Source organism: Macrotis lagotis, chromosome X (genome assembly GCF_037893015.1).
Source record: "Macrotis lagotis isolate mMagLag1 chromosome X, bilby.v1.9.chrom.fasta, whole genome shotgun sequence".
Lineage (NCBI taxonomy): Eukaryota > Metazoa > Chordata > Mammalia > Peramelemorphia > Peramelidae > Macrotis > Macrotis lagotis.
In genome coordinates, this window is record NC_133666.1 from 28435720 (window position 1) to 28457314 (window position 21595).

General features: G+C 41.8%; 1 protein-coding gene across 1 annotated transcript in view; it reads right to left on the bottom strand.

Moving 5' to 3' along the window:
• GPC4 (glypican 4) overlaps nt 1-21595 on the bottom strand; it is a 141100-nt gene that overhangs the window by 13440 nt on the left and 106065 nt on the right. Inside the window, exons 3-4 of the mRNA XM_074206849.1 lie at nt 11312-11703; nt 689-854 (exon numbers count right to left, since the gene is read on the bottom strand). Of these exons, the coding sequence (XP_074062950.1) occupies nt 689-854; nt 11312-11703 (558 nt within the window). The remainder of the gene's footprint in view (nt 1-688; nt 855-11311; nt 11704-21595) is intronic.

Genomic DNA, 21595 nt, shown 5'->3' on the forward strand with positions numbered 1-21595 from the left:
TAGTCTAACCCTCTCATTTTATGATAGAAGAAAAGGAGGCTCAGGTAGGTAGGTTCCACAGTTTGTAAGAGGCAGAGGCTGGGATTCAAACTACCATTCTGTGACTCTGTATTCCTTACATTAGATCACATTGCCTCAATAGGACCTTGCATACCTAAATTATAATTTCAGCTACAAAAGGCTTCATAGAAATCATCCAGTGCTTTATAGAATGGGAAACTGAAGAGAAGGGAGTTGTTCAAGGTGGTGCAGGAGACTAGAATTCAAGGCCTCCTGAGACCAAACATAAAGCATGAAAAGTCAGCACTCAAAAAAAAAAAATCTTTTGATGATGAAACATCATTGCTTCCTTTTGATGGGGCTCTGCAATTGCAACAAAAATACTATAATCCCAAATCAGAATACTTCATCCCTCAAGACAGCTAACCTTCAACTTCATATAACTGCAAGCCTAAAGCAGGACTAAAAATGGACAAGGGATACTTTTATTCAAAATTAGTGGAGTTTGCATCTATCTTCTTTCTTTTCTCCATCCTTGTTCATTCAATTGATTACTTTTGGTATCAGTGGGGTAAATGTTATACAAGATTGGCATCACCTGTCACTATGGCATTCACAGGGGCTTGTAAAAGGATGATCTATTTCAGCATTGTCCACAAAGCAAGCCTATATGCAATCATATTCTCACCTATGAAATTGTTCCACTCTGAATCCAAATCTCCTTGGTTGGCCAAACAGCCTCTCATGACGTTGGAACAGTAGTTAGAGCAAGGCTTCACGGTCACCAGGCCTCGGCAGTGGGAGCAGTAGGTCATTTTCAGGAGGGCATGTGAACAGGAAGGTGTGGGATTGACCTTAGGAATGAGAGAGGGGAGGGGAAAAGTCACACAACTATGTTAAAATGTAATTGGCCAAGAGAAGAAAAGCACATTTGCATTCATTGATAATTTCTTTCCCATCAATACCTGAGAAATATTTTTTTACACAAAGTTATGGTTAATAAACATTGATTCATTGATTAGCTCTAGAGTCAGGAAGACATAGAGTTTAAATCTTGTCTCAGACAATAGCTGTGTCATTATGAATTCATCATTTTTATTGCTCTAAACCTCAGTTTCTTCATCTGGAAAGGTAACTAAATGGCACAGTGGGCAGAGTACCAGTACTGAGTTCAAAACTGACTTCAGACACTCATTAGCTGGGGAACCTTGGGTAAGTCACTTCATCCTGATTTCCTCATATTCAGGGCCATCTCCAATCATCCTGATTCCTATCTGGCCACTGGATCCAGATGGCTCCGGAGGATAGTGAGGCTGGGGATTTAGCACAGCCCCCCCCCCCCCACCCAAACCCAATTTATGAGCTTGTCAAGGTATCACTTCCCTGATGTGGTGGGCTTCTTTGAGAATGAAGGACAAGCATCACTATCACATCTGGCATCAATGAGTCATGCTAGATTATTATAGTAAGATCACTCTCAGCTATAGGATTCTCAGTGTCTGGCACAGTGGCTTACACACAGTAGGCATTTAAGGCTGAGTGGAGTTGAAATGCACCTGTCTAAAACTGAAATATATTATCGCAGTTGGTCTCCAAATGGAGGCTGGATTACTTCTTAGAGAAATTTCCTATTCTGATATGGGTTGAAATAAATGCTCCTGGTAGTCCCTTCTGCTGCCAAGATGCCAAGGAGTTGAATAACCCAAAGCAAACAAATATCTATTAAACTGCTATTACGGAGGAGAAAGGTTCTGTGCCTGTAGTGGGAGAGGGGGTGATGTGCCTATTCAAATAACTATGGCTCAATGGAGAAGTGATAAGTCAAAGGAGGAATCCAGACAAAACAGAGAAATCAGAGAAGGGGTGGATCAATGGCAAGCTGGGGGTGGGGGAGGGGGTAGTGGGGAGGAGGAGATAACACCTGAGTTAATCTTTGAAGAAAATAAAATGGATGTCAATGTTTGGAGACTGAGAGGTAGTTGGGGGTGGGGATGAGTGGGAATCTTTGGATCTTTCAGATCTATAATATCTTCAAGGGAAGGAAGAAATCACTGGGATGTGAGACAGCAGGGGACTGAGGCTATTTGGGAAGGAGGGTATGTAATACCGGGTGCTTGTCCTTCACATTTGTTTAGAAGGAAGAGGGGGGGAAATCAAGGAATTCAACTTTTGAACAAATTGAGGATACCTCAAATCAAAGAATCCTGGAGCTGAAAGGGGCTCAGAGGTCACTTGAGCTCCCCGCCCATAGCCCTTTCCCTAGACTTCTGAAAGCCTAGAATGTACTCCTCTCGGTTTTATTTCAATGGAGGAAAAAGGAGAACATTCCAACCTCAGGAGGAAACCTCTGCCCTTCACAGCCAGCCAGATAACCTCACTGTTCACTCCTCTTTCTAAGTAGCTATAGCATAACTAAGGCCTGCTGGGAGAGTCTCTCCTCCTCATCCTCAAAGGGAATGTGTAGGAAACTCAGAGAAGGGCGTTTGTTATGGGGAGGAGGGGGGATTGGGGAAATTCCTTTTGCCCACTGATGGGCCAGAGTTCAACCCACAGGGGCAGAGTCCGAGCTCTCAGGAGGCCCCTCTCCTCCCCAAGCCAGTCAAAATTAAGTAACTGCTTCCATTTCAAACTTCTTTTCATCCTTTAGCCTTCACTCTGCCCCAAGCCCATTTGCATATTTTGAAAGAATTTTCAAGTACCTCCTGGAAGAAAAAAAAAAAAAGGCCACCGTTCACCGGGCCTGAGAGGCCGCCATTGTGGGAGAAATCAACGCAGACTGGTATGTGTCACTGCGACTAAAGTCCTTGAATCGGCCTTCTGGCAAAAGGCCAGTGCCCACTCTAGGCCAATTGTGGATCTGTCAGTGTGATGTACCAAACGCTGGGGCCCAGAGCCTCTCAAGTGCTCCCCAGCCCTACCAGGTGCAGACCCTTAAAGGACAATTGCATGTCACAGTAAACTAAGTTCGCCTTTGTCCTGGGCCTTTGTTTATCTTGGAAAGAACTCCAAGTTCATTCAAATTCTCTCCCACACTGACCCTCCAAACCAAATACTCCTCTTTCCAATCAGCCTGAGAGTCCCCGAGAGGGTCTTTCTTTGGCCCAGAGGATTTATTCCCGGAGATTCAAGTCCCAGAAGTATATATATATTGTAGCAGAGGCCTTTGGGGAGTTGGACAAAGGGGTAAATGGACTCTGAGTCCTTCCTTTTATGTGCTGAAATGTACTTACTTTTTCTCTGCCTGGCCATGCCACTTAGAGTGATCAATCTCTTGCTATGTGGTTTTATCAAGGAAGTTGCCATTGGGTCCAGGTCTGTGGGCTTGGAGAAATGTGAGAACCAGAGACTTCGCACACCCGGGGCCCTCCAGAAGACAAGAACTTCCAAGCCGTTCCCACACAGACAAAAAGGGTGATTAGGGAGCACAGTTAGGTTTTTCTTCCTTTCTTTCCTTGGGGGGGGTGGGAAAAGTGTTAGGGCCTCAATTTTATTGGTGTAAGGAATGCCTTATGCCTTTTCACAAATGTGGAGCAGAAATGACTCTCTAACTTGGATTCTTAGAGATTTGTTCATCCAAGACACCGAGAAGCCTAGAGCTCCACATCTGGAGAAAAACCCTAGAAACCAACTAGTTCAGCACACAGGAGGAAACTGAGGCCCGGGAACCGAGAGGGACTAGCTTAAAAATCATATGACTTCTAAGTATCCCTGGTGAGACAGTGCTCTTTTTCACCCTAATCTCAATCTTATGGTAACAGGAGTCAAATCTTGTAGACTGGTATGGGGGGAGAGGGGGTGGGGGAGCTAAAGTTGCAAACATCAGTTTCCATGGCTGTGGAGGTGATTGTCTGGTTCACTCAGAAGTCACCTATTTCTTTTACTTAAGACTGATACTCTCTGTTGCTTAAGCTCCAGATTCAAGGTCCTCTCAGATGTTTTCCTTAAGTCATTGCGGCCACTCCTTGTGCCCCCAGACTTAGTAAGGTTGGCCCTCCAACAACAGTGGCACAAACCTTGATTCTCTCTCCACTGACAGTGATTGCACCCCAGAGTGCTTCACCCCATGATGTGCCATCAGAGGAGCACTCAGGTCCAGATTTAATATTTCAAGGATCACTAATTGCTTCCAAAACAGTCCTAAACAGCCATATTCCTCCAGTTTCCCTCTCCCTCTATAAATTTCTCTCATGCAAGGCCCAAGTTAAGAGTTCCACATCTGTTCCTTATCATTTTATCTCTTTGTTTTGGTCCCCAGTGAAGTTACTAATATCCACTCTCCTCTCTGCATGCATTTCTCAACATGATTCCAAAAACCTCTGTCTCATGGAAGTGGTAGGATCTGGGCCTTGTTTGAATGATGAGTCCTCTACAAAGGTGCCAGAGCCACAAGGAACACAGGGATGAGTGCTGGGGACCAAAGTTGAGAAGAGGCAATTCTACTAAGTTAGGCCAGAAACAACAGATTACGGTGATAGCAGAAGGAATAAAAATGACTCAGTGAATGTAGGTATTCTGGAAAAACAATGAGATAGTACAGAGAAGGTAGGGAACATATGTGTATGACACTGACAGATGAACACAGAGCATGGGCATGTAATATGAGAAAGAGGTGACCAGTTCTGCTAATTTGCTGGGTCACTTAACTTCTCTAGGCCTTAGTTTCCCAGTTTCTCCTCTGGAAAAGGAATAGGTTGGACCAGTTTAGAGCACCACATACCTACAAATGGAAGGGGTCTCAAAGGCCTCATTTTACAGAAGGGAAAACTGAGGCTAAAGGAAGTTAGGTGAAGGGACATCTGGCATTCTTTCTCCTCTACTGTGCTGAGCCAATGCCCATTTTCCTTGAAAGGATCAAGTTGAACCAATACCCACTTACTTTGCAAGGAGCAAGTGAGAAGATGGAGGTGAAACTCTTTGTAGATCTTAAAATCACCTGTGTAACTATTATTCCACCTTTAACATGTTATGATCCAAAGAGTCATAGGATTCTAGGTCATGAAGCAGAATCAATGAAATAAAGGAATCAGAAGGGGAAACCAAGGAGGTAGAGGAAGGGGGTGGACATGCTTAGTTTGACTTGACCACCTGCCATTCAAGTGGATCTGTCCAGGATTCCTAGAGAAAAGTAAGACTGGCAGAGGAATTTTGAATTTGCCACTTTAAATACTAAAATGCAAATTCCTTACGGATAGGATTTTTTTCTATTTCTTTGGAATACATGCATTTAGTTCCCCTAGTGCTTAGAAAGAATGGCTATTTAAATTGGCTTGTGCTCCTTTAACTTTCATTAGACTTAACTTTCAAATGTAAAGTGTTAAGCTATCAGCTAGAACAGATCTCAAATCCAAACAGCTTTCCTGGTTGAGGGAACTGGACAAGACCTGACAGTTCCAGCCTCCAGATTTCGTGATGACTACTACTGTCTGCATGAGGATCCCAGAGCTAGCGCTAGGGGGGCCCTTAAAGGTCAGCTGGTTGAGAAAGTACAATGATCAATTTTGGAAGGTCCTTGGGAAATCTAGGACACCAATACATTGCTGGTGGAGTTGTGAACTCATCCAACCTTTCTGTAGAATAATTTGGAATTATGCCCAAAGGGCAACAAAAACATACATACCCTTTGATCTAGCAATACCACTACTGGGTCTATACACTGAAGAGATGATGAAAAAGGGTAAAAACAACACTTGTATAAAAATATTCATAGCAGCCCTGTTTGTGGTGGCAAAGAACTGGAAATTGAGTGAATGTCGTCCTTCTATTGGGGAATGGCTGAACAAACTTTGGTATATGTATGTCATGGAACACTACTGTTCTATTAGAAACCAGGAGGGATGGGAATTCAGGGAAGCCTGGAGGGATTTGCATGAACTGATGCTGAGTGAGATGAGCAGAGTCAGAAAAACACTGTACACCCTAACAGCAACATGGGGGTGATGATCAACCTTGGTGGACTCACTCATTCCATCAGTGCATCAATCAGGGACAATTTGGGGCTGTCTGTGATGGAGAATCCCATCTGTATCCAGAGAAAGAACTGTGGAGTGTGAACAAAGACCAAGGACTATTCTCTTTATTTTAGAAAACAAACTGACATCTTATTGTCTGATCTTGTTACCTCTTATACTTTATGTTTCTTCCTTAAGGATGTGATTTCTCTCTCATCACATTCAATTTGGAACTATGTATACCATGAAAACAATGTAAAGACTGACAGACTGCCTTCTGTGGGGGGGTGGAGGGAGAGAAGCAAGATTAGGGGAAAAACTGTAACATTCGAAATAAATAAAATCTTTCTAAAAGTAAACAGAATAACAAAAAAGAAAAAAAGGTTAACTGATTGTACTCCCTTATTTTTTAGAGGGGAAAAATGAGGCCCAGTGAAGGGAAGAGAATGTAACATTGTAGGCTCCCTCCCCCAGCCTTTTGACTTCCTGGCCTAAGATGGTAGCCCCCTCCAAGGTCACCATTTCCCTAACCAGGTTAACATCCTTTACTGAAATGTAAGCTCCTGGAGGGCTGGGACTTTCATGCTTTCTGTATTTGTATCTCTTGCTTTGGGGTGGCTAGGTGGTACAGTGGATAGAGCACTGGTCCTGGAGTCAGGAGTACCTGAGTCAGGAGTACCTGGGTTCAAATCTGGTCTCAGACACTTAATACTGACCTAGCTGTGTGGCCTTGGGCAAGCCACCTAACCCCATTTGCCTTGGGAAAAATGTAAAAAAAAATATAAAGTTGTATCTCTTGCTTAGTAGGACCAGTAATATAGTCAGTGCTTAATTAGCATCCTTTTATCCATAACTCTAGAGCTAGAAAGGATCTCAGAGACAAGGTGTTTCACACCTTCATTTTTCAGATGAGGAAACTGAGACCCAGAGAGGTCAAATGACTTACCAAGGTCATTCAGGTTATCAATATCAGGGAATGATATTCGAAGCCAGATCTTCTGACTCTAAATTCAGTGACCTCTTCCACTCCACCTCATTTACTTCCTGGTTCGAACTGGGCTCCGGATAGTTGAAGCTACCAGACAAACAAGCCTAGCCATATTAAGGACATTTGAAATATTTAATTTGTTCTCAGTCCTTAATTACTGGAGGACCAGATTGTGAACTGGTGAGTAGAGGCGATAGGAATGGGGAGAGAGTCTATCAGTAATTAATATGAATTTTATTTTTCTGGATTATGGTGACAAGAAAATATGACAAGCTATGAAAAACTGGATGCATCACATCCTTTCCCAAAAGGGGCACAGTTTAGGGGTCATTTAGAGCTGTACTGAAAATCAGGGCATGGGGTGTGGTTGGTATTTGGAAAAAACTCAACATCATAGCACTGTCCACTAGATCCCAGATGCCACTGAGGTTGTTGTTCAGTTATTTCAGTTGCATCCAACTTTTTGGACAACATCTGGGGTTTTCTTGGCCAAGATAATAAAGTAGGGGCAACTAGGTGGCACAGTGGATAGAGCACTAACCCTGGAGTCAGGAAGACCTGGGTTCAAATTTGGCCCCAGACACTTAATAATACCTAGCTGTGTGACCCTGGCCTAGTCACTTCACCCTATTGCCTTGCAAAATCAAACAACAACAAAAAACAAAGATAATGAAGTGGTTTTGCCACATTCTTCTCCTGTTCATTTACAGATGAGGACCTGAGGCAAACAGGGTGAAGAGACTCATACAACTACTAAGTTACTGAGGCCAAATTTGAACTCAGGTCTTCCCAACTCCAGGCCCCAGCATAGAGGTTAAGATACTAGATCTGGGTTTGAATTCTGTCCCATGTACTTGTTAGCAACATGACTCTAGTTAAGTCACTTTACCACTTGGTGCCTCTGCTTCCTCCTGGGTTAAATGAGGACAGAAGTTGGAGTTGATGACCTCTAAGTTCCCTTCTAGGCCCTCTAGCCCCAAATGGCTATATACCACAATCTGATGACTGTTTCCACCATCTCTATTTCCTGATGTCAGTGAAGTGCAAGGAGGAATGTACCCTGTCATCTTCCCAAATCTTTCAACCTTCCCCCCATGAGAAAGGTGATGGAGATGTAGCCACAAAACTCATATAACCTGCCTGCAAGGGACTTGCATTTTATAGTGAGGAAATGAATACACAGATAAGTAAAATGTAAACTATAAGGTGAGCTAGTTCGGTGACACTGCAGTGGCAAGAGTGCGAGGACCTGAAGTTAATAAATCTGAGTTGGATCTAGCCTCAGACACTTATTAGCTGTGTGTCCCTGGGTAAGTCACTTCACCCTAATTTCTTCAGTTTCCTCAAATGTCAAATTACCTGTCAAAGGAAATGACAAACCACTCCAGGATCTTTGCCAAGACAGCCCCAAACAGGGGTTGCAAAGAGTTGGACAGGAATGAAGTAATCAGACATAAAACTCCAACATTTTATGGGGTGGAGGGAGGGCACTTGAGCTAGCTTTAAAGGGGATCGTGTAAGACCATGGTTGGAGATCAAAACCTGGTCACTAGGTTTGAAAGAGAAAAGGTTTGAAACCAAGCCTGCTGGCTCCAAAGGCAGCCAGAGTTAGGGCCTGCACAGAGCAGGTTTTTTTGCCTAAGCAGGCGAGGACCACAAGAGCCAAGCTCCATCACACTGAGCTCTTCCAATGAAAACTGTTCTGGGGAATGACAATCTGGAAAAAAACACATTTCCAATTTGTATCCTGGATTCCAAAGTCTAAGGATCCGTTCCATTTCTTTCAACTCTGCTATTCAACGCACGTCTTTTTGTTCAGAGGCAACCAGAAGACAATTTGTATTGGCAAGGGATGAAATCACCCATGGATGGGGGCCCAGCAGCATTGGAGATCACTAGGGGAAATAATTGAAAACTTTCAAGCAAGGCTCAGGTTCTGAGAGGTCCACATACTATGGACATAAAAAAAAAGCTTTGGGTGCAGTGAGAAGAGACCTCAGTTAGGAGGAGGAGGAAGAGGACCAGGGCCAAAGATGAAAAGCCATCTTTGTCACTACTCCTGTGACCTTGTGCAAGCCTCTTCCCTTCCCTGGTCCTTTCCTGTATAGTAAAATTAGACTCAATCAAACCAAATTTTTCTTCAAAGTTGATGTCCATGAGTCTATGATGCCCTGGAACAGAATCTATCAGTAAAGATGACAGGAAATAGATCATAGCTGGAGAGCTCATCAAACTAGGAAAGAAGATGAACTAAAACTGGTTGGAGGATAGTATCTTATACATATTCAACCTTATTTGAATCAAGTATAAATCCAACAGAGGCAGTAATCCAGAAGGACAAGAGCGATTGAGCTAGGTCTCACTAAGAGGCTATCTTTCCAACTCTGCCACTCAGTAGCTCTAGGGCCTTCTGAAAATCACTTGCCCTCCCTGGGCCTCAATTTCCTCATCTGTAAAACAAGGGATTTATATTAGATGACCTCTGAAATTCCTTCTATCTCATGTTACCTTGGGCAAATCATTCCTCCTTTCTGCCATTCTCGTAAAATGAGGGAGTATGAGCTGGACAGTCCTTCCAGTTCTAGAGTTATGATCCTATTGTGTCCCTGGGGAAGACACCTCATTTTCCTCATCTATAAGAGAAGCTCGGTTGGACCAGATGAGCTTTTAAGTCCCTCCCAACTCTGTAGAGATGATCTTGTATTCCTAGGACTAAAGAGATCTGGTCTTGGGTATCAGCCTATCAACAGCCCACCCCTCTCCCCTGCCCCCAAATCCTTGGACCTGGGATGAAAGATGGCTGACAGAAACAGCACTCCCTGGGAGACCAAACAAACCAGTCAGAGTTCAGGACACAAGGACTTTGGTGACTGCTTTGGTGTCTGCTTTGCCATTATATAGCCCTCAGCAAGTCACTTAATTTCTCTGATCCAGAATTCACTGTTCTGTAAAATGGGCCTAACAAGACCTATAATTCATAAGCAGCTAGGTGGTACAGTATACAGAGTTCTGGGCTTGGAGTCAGGAAGACTAGAGTTCAAATGTGACCTCAGACACTTACTAGCTATGCAGCCCTGGGCAAGTCACTTAATCTCTGCCTGCCTCAATTTCTACTAGCTGTGGGATCCTGGGCACTCAATCTTTGCCTCAATTTCCTCAACTATAAAATGTGGCTAATAATAACACCTACCTCCTTCAGTTGCTATGAGGATTAAATAAGATCCATTTATCCAGTTCTTAACTGTTAAGTCATGGCACTCAGTAGGTGTTTTTTTTGTTTTTTATTGTTTTTAGGTTTTTGTAAGGCAAACGGGGTTTAAGTGGCTTGCCCAAGGCCACACAGCTAGGTCATTATTAAGTGTCTGAGACTGGATTTGAACCCAGGTACCCCTGACTCCAGGGCCGGTGCTTTATCCACTGCACCATCTAGCCTCCCCACACAGTAGGTGTTTAATGAATGCTCCCCCCCCCCCCATGCTTGATGCTCAGCTCTGAGGCCTGTGACTCTTTTTTGTTGTTGTTGATTTTTGCAAGGCAATGGGGGTTAAGTGACTTGCCCAAGTTGACACAAGCTAGGTAATTAAGTATCTGAGGCTGGATTTGAACTCAGGTCCTCCTGACCCCAGGGCGGTGCTCTATCCACTGTGCCACCTAGCCACCCCTAGAGACCTGTGACTTACAGTTTCTGGCACATAGTACTATATAAATGTTAGCTATTACAATGATTATTACTATAGACACTTAATCTGAAGAGATAAGGCCTGAGACCTGTGAGCTCATTGGTGCCCACAACTCCCACCAGTAACGGAGACTAACATTCTCTTGGCAACTGCTGGCAGTGCCTAGCACCCTTAAAGGGTAAACATAAAGGGGTAGTTATTTGCATAATAGAGTTGGCTTCTCCTAGAAATTCAAGGATTTAGAGCTGGAAGGGACCTAGCTATTTTCTAGGCCAATGTCCACATTTTATAGATGGGGAAAATCATGGTTCAGTCAGAAAGGGCTCCAGCCTCCCCAAGTCCAAGGCCAGCACTCAATACATGCCTTTTTCCATGCTGTTGTTTATATGGGGGGGGGGGAGACAGAGACAGAGACAGAGAGAGAGAGAGAGAGAGAGAGAGAGAGAGAGAGAGAGAGAGAGAGAGAAAAGAAAGAAGAAGATGATGCAAAGGCCTTTACCTACATGATATTATTTGGACCTTATAACATTCTGCCTTTACATACCATAGTGTGCTGCCTCTCCATCTAGTGCCTGCCTCACTATCATTGAATGCCAGTCTATTTCGTTTTTGAAGGGGGAGCAAGTCAAAATGAACCCCCAAAGTTGCTCTCCTGTTTCATCAAGACCCCAGATGCTATAAAACCATGTGCTTACCACAGACACTTTGTTGATAACGTCTCTTGCAACAGCGAGACCTTGGGCAAACGTCCGGGCAGCGACAAAGGCCCGAGTCACCTGTAACTTGAGTTTCCGTGGCACATCCCCAAAAGGCTTCAGCTGTTCTGTGTATTTGCTCACACATTCCAAGTACTCATCTGTAAAATGGTGTTGGGGATTCACAAGGCGAAACATGCGCTCCAGGAGGCGGGCCCAGAAATCATTGAGCATTTCTTCCAGGTTCACATTGCCTCCCACGTAGTACTTCTTCAATTCCACAAAGAGATCTTTAAAGAGCTCAGAATTTTGCATGTATAAACGACCATAGGTCCGTACAAACATATCATTCAAGGATTTTTCTGCATTTTCAAGTAACTCTTTGAAGAATTCTAAAAAGAAAAAGAAATAAATGGGGTTTTTAGATCATAAGAACACATATTTTGAAACTGGAAGAGACCTCAGATTTAGTCCAACCCCTCTATTTGATACAGGGGAAAACTGAGACCTAGAGATGCTAAATGATTCTTACAACTCTGTGAGGTAGGTATCCCATTATCATCCCCATTTCACAGATGGGGAAAGGGAAATTGATTCAGGGGATAGTGTGCTGAACTTCCAAATCAGAAGGACTTATGTATATTCAAATTCTACCTCAAGTAATTAAGAATGACCCTGGACAAATCACCTAACTTGACTGACTGAGAATGTCCTCATCTAAAAAGTGGAGCTAATAATGCCCTCCTTGCTATGGTTGTCATGAGGTTCAAATGAGATAATGAATACGAAACATCCGGCCAACCTTAGAGCTATAGAAATGTCAACTGTTATTATTAAGCCATTAGCCTTGTGGACTCTCAAAGACTATATACAAAGATCGTATTTGTTTGTTTTTAGCTGTGTATGTGTGTACACATGCATTGTCTCCCTGATGGAATATTTTATTTTTGTCTCTATATCCTAAGCTCTTAGCATAAGGCCCAGAATATAGTAATTATTAAGGTGCTTTATAATGGCATTTTTTCCCAATTAAAAAGCATTCCTTCCCACCTCCCCTTCCACCCTCAGAAAAATTTATAGATAGGTCTTCACTGATAGGGGTTCCCACACCAACAAAATGGTAGGTCACCATCAAAGACCTGAAGGTGAGGAGAGTGAGGCAAGTTTCCACAAGTACTAGGTAGAATTTCAGTTTCTCCTGACTCCAAGTCCAGTCCTCTTTCAATACCAGACCCCAGAGAGAGAGAAAGAGAGAGAGAAAGGGAGAGAGAGAGAGAGAGAGAGAGAGAGAGAGAGAGAGAGAACATACATAGAATACAGAGTTAGGTCAGGAGGCCTAGCAAGGCAAGTTATGTGAATTTTCTTTAAAATTAAAATGAAAAATGTTTTAAAATATCCTTAATCTCAAAAAACCAAGCATTTTTATATCCATTAAAGACTAGACAAAGGGGGCGGCTAGGTGGCATAGTGGATAAAGCACCGGCCCTAGGAGTCAGGAGTACCTGGGTTCAAATCTGGTCTCAGACACTTAATAATTACCTAGCTGTGTAGCCTTAGGCAAGCCACTTAACCCCATTTGCCTTGCAAAAACCTAAAAAAAAAGACTAGACAAAGATTGAACATGAAACTGCTTATCTATTACATCTCGCCTGTTTTTTAAAAAGTACACATAGATTACTCTCAACAGAATATTTTCCTTCCATAATAGAGAATACCTTGTTGCCAAATTTCTGAGAAGGAATCTAATCATTAATCCAAATAGAGCAACTGAACCAAGTCAGAATCAACTCTCTAGTGACTATGATGCAGGAAAAAACATATGGAGGAAAAAAAAAGTTTCTAACAGTCCCATTTGCTTTTAAGCCTATTTTTATCCCAAACTGGGAAGGAAAAACAACAAAATAAAAACTTTGCTAAAACTTTTCGAAAGGGTTTGAAAATTGAGTTTCCGGTAACCTCTTTCATTGGAGATAGGGAACTGTGTGTATTTATACATATGGGATAGATAAAAGTAGGTATTAAAGTCTACCCAGTCTCTTTGCAAACTGCCCAGTTAACCTGCAGATGGGCCAGACAGGGATTTCTGAGGGTATCCTAATTTGGGTATTCCCTACAGCCATGCAGAACAGCAACTCAGCTGCTTACAGCCCTAGGGGTTAAGGAATTTACCCAGAATCACAGGTCCTGTTGACAAGATCAGTCTTCTTACAGATTATTCCACATTGTCTTTCATGGGCTCTAATGTATATTTTGATATTTATGTCCTTACATAAATTACAGTTCCTGTACATTTTACTTTCTATATAAGACAGAATGAGAGAAAACAAACAAATAAAAAGAAAAACGCTATTTCCACCACTCAAAAATGGGAGGCAGGCTGTTTTAGAGGCCTTGGGGCCAAATGGTCAGCCATTTCAAACCTCAAGTGTGTCATTTACTAGGTGTTTGATTGTAGTCAAGTTATTTCCTGACTCTGGCCTCAGTTTCACTCATCTGTCAAATGGGGATAATAATGCCTATACTTCCCAACTCATAGGGTAGTTACAAAGAAAATATCTTGTAAACCTTAAGGTGCTTGAGAGAGATTATACAAAGATAAATATGCATTCTCAGAGATTCTATCTCTGAGACTATGCATCTCTGAAAACGCGCATCTTTCTTTATATAATTTCTCTCTCAAATACCTTAAGATTTACAGAGTTTTTTCCCCACAACCACCCTAAATTGGGAAATAAAGCTATTTGGTTAAAGAGATAAATATATATTATATAAATATTCTCTCTCTGTGTAGCCAACCTAACTATAGAATTAAAGCATGAGTGTCTGTCTTTGATAGTAATGCTGTCCTGAATGCAAACTGTCAGGACATACTGGATAATGAATCAAACCTGGGATGTTATTATATATGTAAATCAATTTAGGATAAAAATATTTAATGCTGGAAAAGACCTGAGAGATTATCTACAGGAGGGATTCTTAAGTTAGGAGTCTGTGGCTATTTTTCCAGGAGAGCCATAAAACATGGAAGGAAAAAAAATTCTCTTCACTAACCTCTAACCAAAATTTAGCCTTTCCTTTTAATCATTAATTGTTTTTGTATTTTATTTACAAGAACCACATCATTGTGGAAATAAAGTCCCAGATGTCTCTAGACTGCCACAGAAGTCCATGACATAAAAAAGCCTAACTCTAGATGTAAGGTGTCAAACACCATGGGTCACATGTGGCCTACAACTGACCCAAGGGTCATGGCCCCTGTTTGTAATTGAGTTTGATACAACTGGTGCAGATCAATCTACTCATTTTACAGAGGAGAAAAGTGAGGTCCAAATACAGGAAGTGCCTTGCTCATAGTCACATGGCTAATAAGGAGAAGAGTTGGGATTCAAAACCCAGGAGTCAATCACCAGGTCCATTAACAAGATCATAGGATTTCAAGCTGAAAAGGGCCTATTTTAATCCATTCATTTTGCAAAAGAGGAAAGTGAAACAGAGAAAAGCAATGACCTCCCTCAAATCACACCAGCAAGAAGTGGTAGAGGCAAGATTTAAACTCACTCCTCTTTTGGCCACATCATGTATTCTCCACTCTGACTCAATGAACATGAAACGTACACGTTGGCTGTAGAGTGCCAACTGAATTATACGGGAGATGTAAAAGAGTTACCGTGACGGCTAATGATTAACATCCTTGAACATTGTTCCCCGGCTCTTGCTTCTCAGCGCTTACTTTTGTTCCTGTCTTCTTTACCTTTTTGTTCTCCCTCTTCTCAGCAGTAGGTGCACTCCAGTAATCAAAGATATTTACAAATATCTCTCATCACATAGCTATGAGGCACTATCCAGTTTGATCCTTCCTACCACCCTGTGTATAGGGGAATGATTAACATCCCTATTTTACAGATGAGACAAGAGAGGTTCAGAGAGGTTTGTTGTTGTTCAGTTGTTTCAGTCATGTCTGACTATTCATGACTCGATTTAGGAGTTTCTCAGGGCAGCTAGGCAGCACAGTGGATAAAGCATTGGCTTTGGAGTCAGAAGGACAGGAGTTCGAATTTGGCCTCAGACACTTGACTCTTACTAGCTGTGTGACCTTGGGCAAGTCACTTCATCCTGATTGCCTCACATCCAGGGCCATCTCCATTCATCCTGATTCCTGTCTGGCCACTGGACCCAGATGGCTCTAGAGAAAGTGAGGCTGGTGACTTAGCACAGAATCCCCTCACTCAAAGCCAATTCACATGCTTGTCATGGCATCACCTCCCTGATGTCATGGTCTTCTTCGAAAATGAAGGACAAAACATTATTTATTATAAGGAATTTCTCAGCAAAAATACTAGAGTGGCTTGCCATTTTCTTCTTTAGCTCATTTTACAGATAAGGAAACTGAGACAAACAAGGTGAAGTGACTTGCCCAGGGTCACACATCTAGTAAGTGTCTCAGATCAAATTTGAACTCAGAAAGATGAATCTTGCTGACTTCAGGTCTGGCTCTTTATCCACTGCAATGCCACCTAGCTATCCTCAGAGACATTACGTGATATTTTTAAGGTCATTGGAAAATGATCTCAGTGGTACTTTTTTCACCCTATAACCACAGCACATTGTTGCTAAATTTCAGGAAACTTATTCTCTAATATAACCAGCCAGACATTCAGAAATCTGACCTGTGTTCTTATGACTCACATTTAATTAATAATTTGCCTGTTTTTAATTCTCTAGAGAGTAATGTGCAGAGTTTCACTTTTTTTTTCCAGGGGAAATGGAGGGGGGGGGGGTTACTCTAGCCAATGTGGAATTTAAACCTTGTTAAGATGTTCAAAGTAAATCAGGGTTCAAATTGTGGGCTTCAAAGGACTCTGAGCCAAACAAAGGACTTCACTCATACATGGAAGACTTAAAGGCAAGAGTGAAAACACATTCTTGGAGTTCCTGGGCCCTCAGAAGTTGACAGAGTTGCAAGAAATGCGGCCTCTTAGGAGAGCAAAGAGGAGACGGTGTCCTCTGTCCAATCTCAGGGCGAATCTCAAGGTTCATTCCCATGCCTGGTATTTCCTGTCTGAGGAGATTTTTGTTTTTGTTTTTCTTTTCAAAGTTTAGGTTATACTTGGGAGATGGTTTGGTATTGTGTATTAATTTCTAATTCACTTAATCATTCTAAAAGCTTATTTCCTTTCCTTTAATGTGACGGCCAAATAGGTTGCACATTTAAATGTTATTTGAGTGGGCACATGGCTAATAAAAGCTTGGGAAATCTTAGCTCGTTCTGTTGGGGGCTCCAAAGCTTTGGCAGGATTTTAAATTTTAGAGGTGAAAAGGACATAACAGTCATAGGCTCATAGACCATAAAGGTATCTCAGAGGGCCATCTTGTCCAATGCCCTAATTTTACAGAGGATGAAGTGAAACTGAGGGAAGGGAAATGACTTGTTCAGGATCACACAGGCTATGGCTCCCAATGATTTGCTAACCATTAGAACGCATTCACTTTCCTTTCTAGAACTCTCATTTGAAACTACCTGCAAGGTCTAGATCATCCCAATTCTCTTTCTGAAGAGAACAGTCATATAGGCAAGGGGCTTCCAAGCAGTCTATGCCTTTTGATAACTGATTTCTTGAGTCTGAATAATCTAGTATCTGCCATCCTATTTGCCTCTTCCCACTTTTATGAACCCTGGTTGGCCCAGAGTGTAATCAATGAATCTTGAGATTCAGTTGAGAGGGTCTTGGACACAGGGAGCCTGAGAGAAAGAGCTGAAAAAGAAGTTAAAAGGTCATGAAGCCCAGTCCCCCTATTTTACACCTGAGAGAAGTGAGGAGAAAGTCCCATAACTGTAAATGACTGAGGCAGTCTTTGGAACTCTCAGTCTAATGCTCTAACCAATCCACCACACTAGATCCTCCCTCTCATTAATCTCCTTATAAATGTTTCACTGTTATTTCATATCCTGATTGTCTTGATTCATTTGGCCAAATTCTCAGAAAGGAAAGTTTTGTTGCCTCCATTTTGGTGCCTCCCACCCACTTCCCTTAATAATGGCTTCAGGACTAACATTTGACTGAACTAATCTCTCTAAGATTATCTAGAGTCTTGTTCAACTGATGATCCTCACTCTTCTGGCAATCTCTCCAGAGTTTTTCAAGTGCCCACCCACCTTCCTTTCCAGAAACTCTCCCCCTTCTTTCGCTTTTGCAACCCTAACTCCCTAAGGATTTTCCTCTGAGAATTTTCCATCTCCTCAATCTGATTGATCCTTCTTAGTTTTTCATTTGCTTCATCATTATCAGTTCCTTAACTGCTAGTATACTCCTAAGGCATTGTAAAGTATCTTTGACCATATTATCTCAGCTCCCATGGGGTTGATCAGTTCTACCTCCATGACCTTTCTTAATATGCATCTTGTCCCCATTCACCACCTCTTGCCTGACCTTTTACATCAGCCTCCCAACCGGTCTCAGATTTCCCCTCTCTAATCCATCCACCTACCAAAATTATCTCCCTTAAAACACAGGTCCCTCTTACCTGCCAAACTCTTCAGTTGGGCACTTCCAAAGCCCTTTACATCCTGTCTCCAGCCTACCTTTCTACATTATTACTCTTACATTCTCATCCAAATGGTTCTCTCCGAACTCTGCAGTCCACCTCCCACCTGGGGATGTTTGCATATGCAGTTGTATCCACCTAGAAGACCCTCCCTCCTCATTTTTACCCTTTAGAATCCTTAACTTCTCCCTCAAGTTGTTAGGGTTCCCTCCTCCAATTCTCATAAATTCTCTACTTGCATGTTGTATTCCCACCTTGCCCATGGAATGTAACAAATTAAAATGGCATTTCTTCAGGTTGCTGCTGGAAATACAGTGAATTCCATTCTGCCACCTCCATGAATCATCCCTCTCATTCCACGTAGCCGCAATCTGTTTTTTTGTCTTCTGCTTTCATTTGTGATAACTGATATTTATATAATACTTGGAAATTTGCAAAGTGCCTCACATATAGTATGTTTTATAATTCTTATCCAACCTTGTGAGATAGGTACCTCAAGCATTTTGCCCATTTTACAAATGAAGAAACCAAGCCTCAGAAAATTTAAATAATTTGCTTATGGTCATAAAACTAATAAATACCAGAAATAAAATTTGAACCCAGGCCTTTAACATTCCAAGACCAGCATGTTGTCTCTCTTTATAATGAGAATGTCAATATGGATCAACCAGTGATGGATGGGGTGGAGAAGGGGGGGAGAAAAAGCATCAGAATGAAAGGAGGAGAGATTTCCTTTCCTTTCAAGTTTCAGTTTGGGGAAGTAAGCAAAGGACTTTTTGTTCAAGGCAGGAAGGATCAAGCATCTATTATAGCTTCAATTCATTGTTAGCTTTATCCCAGATGTTGAAAGAGACAGTCTAGTACCACCTACCTATGGAGCAACAAGAGAGGACTAGAGGTTTGGGGAGATGGATGAAGAATGGTTCAAGAATCTATTGGGCAGGAGCAAAATAGTAATCAACATCTCATTTTCCCCTTCCCACACTCAGTTGGGAACAGCCAGATGTTCCTTTCATTTAAATAGCAATACCTAAAAATGTGCTCTATTAACAGATGCTTTAGGCAGCCATAATTGCAAGCTACAAATTAAGAGAAAACATAAAAAACCTATTATATATCCTAACAGGTCATTATTTAGTTTATAGATTCAACCACTACTATTAATCAGTAGAACTATAAATCTTGAGAAACGTGGTATAGGGGGGAAAAAACTCCTCACTAATTAGAACTGACTAGTGAAGGTATGCCAAGCTGGGGAAAGTAGAAACCAAAGAACGGAAAGAAATGCCATAAAGGTATTTTCAAACTATATAAAACATATCCGCTGCTGATGGGTACACGAGATTCCAAGCTAGGAGGATTGGCAGAGATCATTTGGTCATAGGCTCATGTGCCTTTCCTTTTACAGATCAGGGAACTGAAGCCCCAACAGGGAAAGGGGCTTGCTCAGTTTTCACACAGCTAATAAAAAGTAGAGATGGGATTCCAACTCAAGGCACTCTTTAAAGTAGTTCAACTATTGTCCCAGAGGAGTTGGTTCCAATATCAAGGAGATTTGAGAAGGTAATTTTTGTTATATTGGAATCATACAATGACCAAAGCCATCAACCATAACCCAAGATGGAATTTTAAACTGATTTAGCTTACAAGGGAACCAACACAAGAAGATGAAATTTGTTGGAATATTTTCATCTACAGCAAGCACTTCCAGATAAAGTAATCTTGAGAAATTCTAATCCTGGTTCTAAAAGCCATAAGTGTAGGTGAAGGACAAAAATAGACATAAAGTGACGGGCATTATTTTAATGTCATTAATTTTTTTTTGTGGGGGGGGAGAATCAGAGAAGAGGTAAAGGAAGAAGAGACCAATCAATTCTGATCATGATCAGTTCCAAAATTCCTCTAGCCAGCTGACTGGGAGCAATACCCAAGTCCAATGGGTCCTTCACTTTTTACCCATGGACAGAATCAGCCAAGGAATAATCATAACTCAGTGTGTGAAGGGGAAATAACTCTAGAACATGGGGTTGGAGTCAAACTGTGATTACATGGAATAAGAACAAATATGCATATTTACATATTCCACAAGTGTTTATCTGTGGGCCTGAGCTAGACACAGAGGAAACAAAACAATTTGCCCCCAAGGAGCTTTTGTTTGCCTTAATAACTTACTTTGAAGCTACCCTTTAATTTCCCTTTCTTAGGGGACTTGCCCCTAAGTGTCTGAGGTTTTAATCATCATGTTGCAAATATACATTTCTTTCAGAGGAACAAATAATGCAGGCTTAAGTCAATAGAAGGAAGTCACCACCAAGGTAATGCTTCTTACCCAGAATTCAGTTCTCCCTGTCTACTCCAAGGCTGAAAGAGAAGATGGACCTTTCTGCTGTTTTGCTTCTCAGTTTCTCAGTTGAGAGCAGATCATTCCAAAGGACAAAAGGATTATTTGTATACCCTCTGAGAAAGCATTTGCTCTGAAGAGCTGGGATATTTCTGAGCAAGTGATTTACACCAACTTACTGGTAAAAAGCTTTTTACAACTTCCTCAGCGTACATATTTCTTCCTTCTTTCACTCACAGTCCCCAAATGTATTATAGTAATAATAGATCAAATGGAAATAGTACTTCAAGGTTTTCAAAATGCTTTAGAAATATTATTCCATTGGAGCCTCTCAACAACCTTATGAGGTAGGTACCATTATCAATTCCCATTCACAGACAAGGGAAATGAGATAGAGAGAGGTTAGGTGACTTGCCCAGGGTCACACAGCTAATAAGTGTCAGAGGCAGGGTTCAAAATGAGGACTTCCTGACTCTAAGCCTAGCATCCTATCCATTATAGAACCTAGCTGAATATCCAAAATTAAGGAGAGAGGCACATATCATAAAAAACAAAAAACCTCTTCTTTGCCACTGAAGGACTTAACCTCAGATAAAAATGAGGTAACAGAAAAACAAATGAACAGGAGCTAAAGCATAACAGATCACAATTTTTTTAAAGACCACAGAAAAGGACAGCTAGGTGGCCTTAGTGGATAGAGCCCCAGCCCTGGAGTCAGGAGGACCTGAGTTCAAATCTATCCTCGGACACTTGATACTTACCAGCTGTGTGACCATGAGAATGGTCCATAAGAATGGGGGGGGGGAATATAAAGACCACAAAAAGACTTTACTAGAAGTCTTCAAGGAAAGGTTGGATGCTCCTTTTTCAAGGCCCCCAAAGAGCAATGTCATGTTTTAAGCAGTGAGGATTTGTGAGGTCTGTTCTCCACTTTCACAATATAGTCACTAGAGTGGTGAACTGGGCATCAGGAAGACTTGGATTCAAATGATGCTTCAGATACTAACTAGCTGTGTGATTCTGGACTTTCCTGGACCTCACCTTCCTCATACGGAAAATTAGGGACTCAACAACCTTCAAGTTCTTTCTAACCCCAAATCTATGATCATATGATAGTAATTCAAGCATTATATAATTTTACTACATTAATATTGTGTTCGGTTGTTTCAGTCATACCTGACTCTTTCTGATCCCATTTGAGGTTTTCTTGGCAAAGATCATGGAGTGGTTTGCCATTTCCTTCTCCAACTTGTTTTATAGATGAGGAAACTGAGGCAAACAGGATGAGGTGACTTGCCCAGAGTCACCCAACTACTAAGTGTCTGAGGCCAGATTTGAACTCAGGAAAAGGAATCTTCAAGCCCACCAGTTTGTCACTATACTATCTATATGAATAGAAT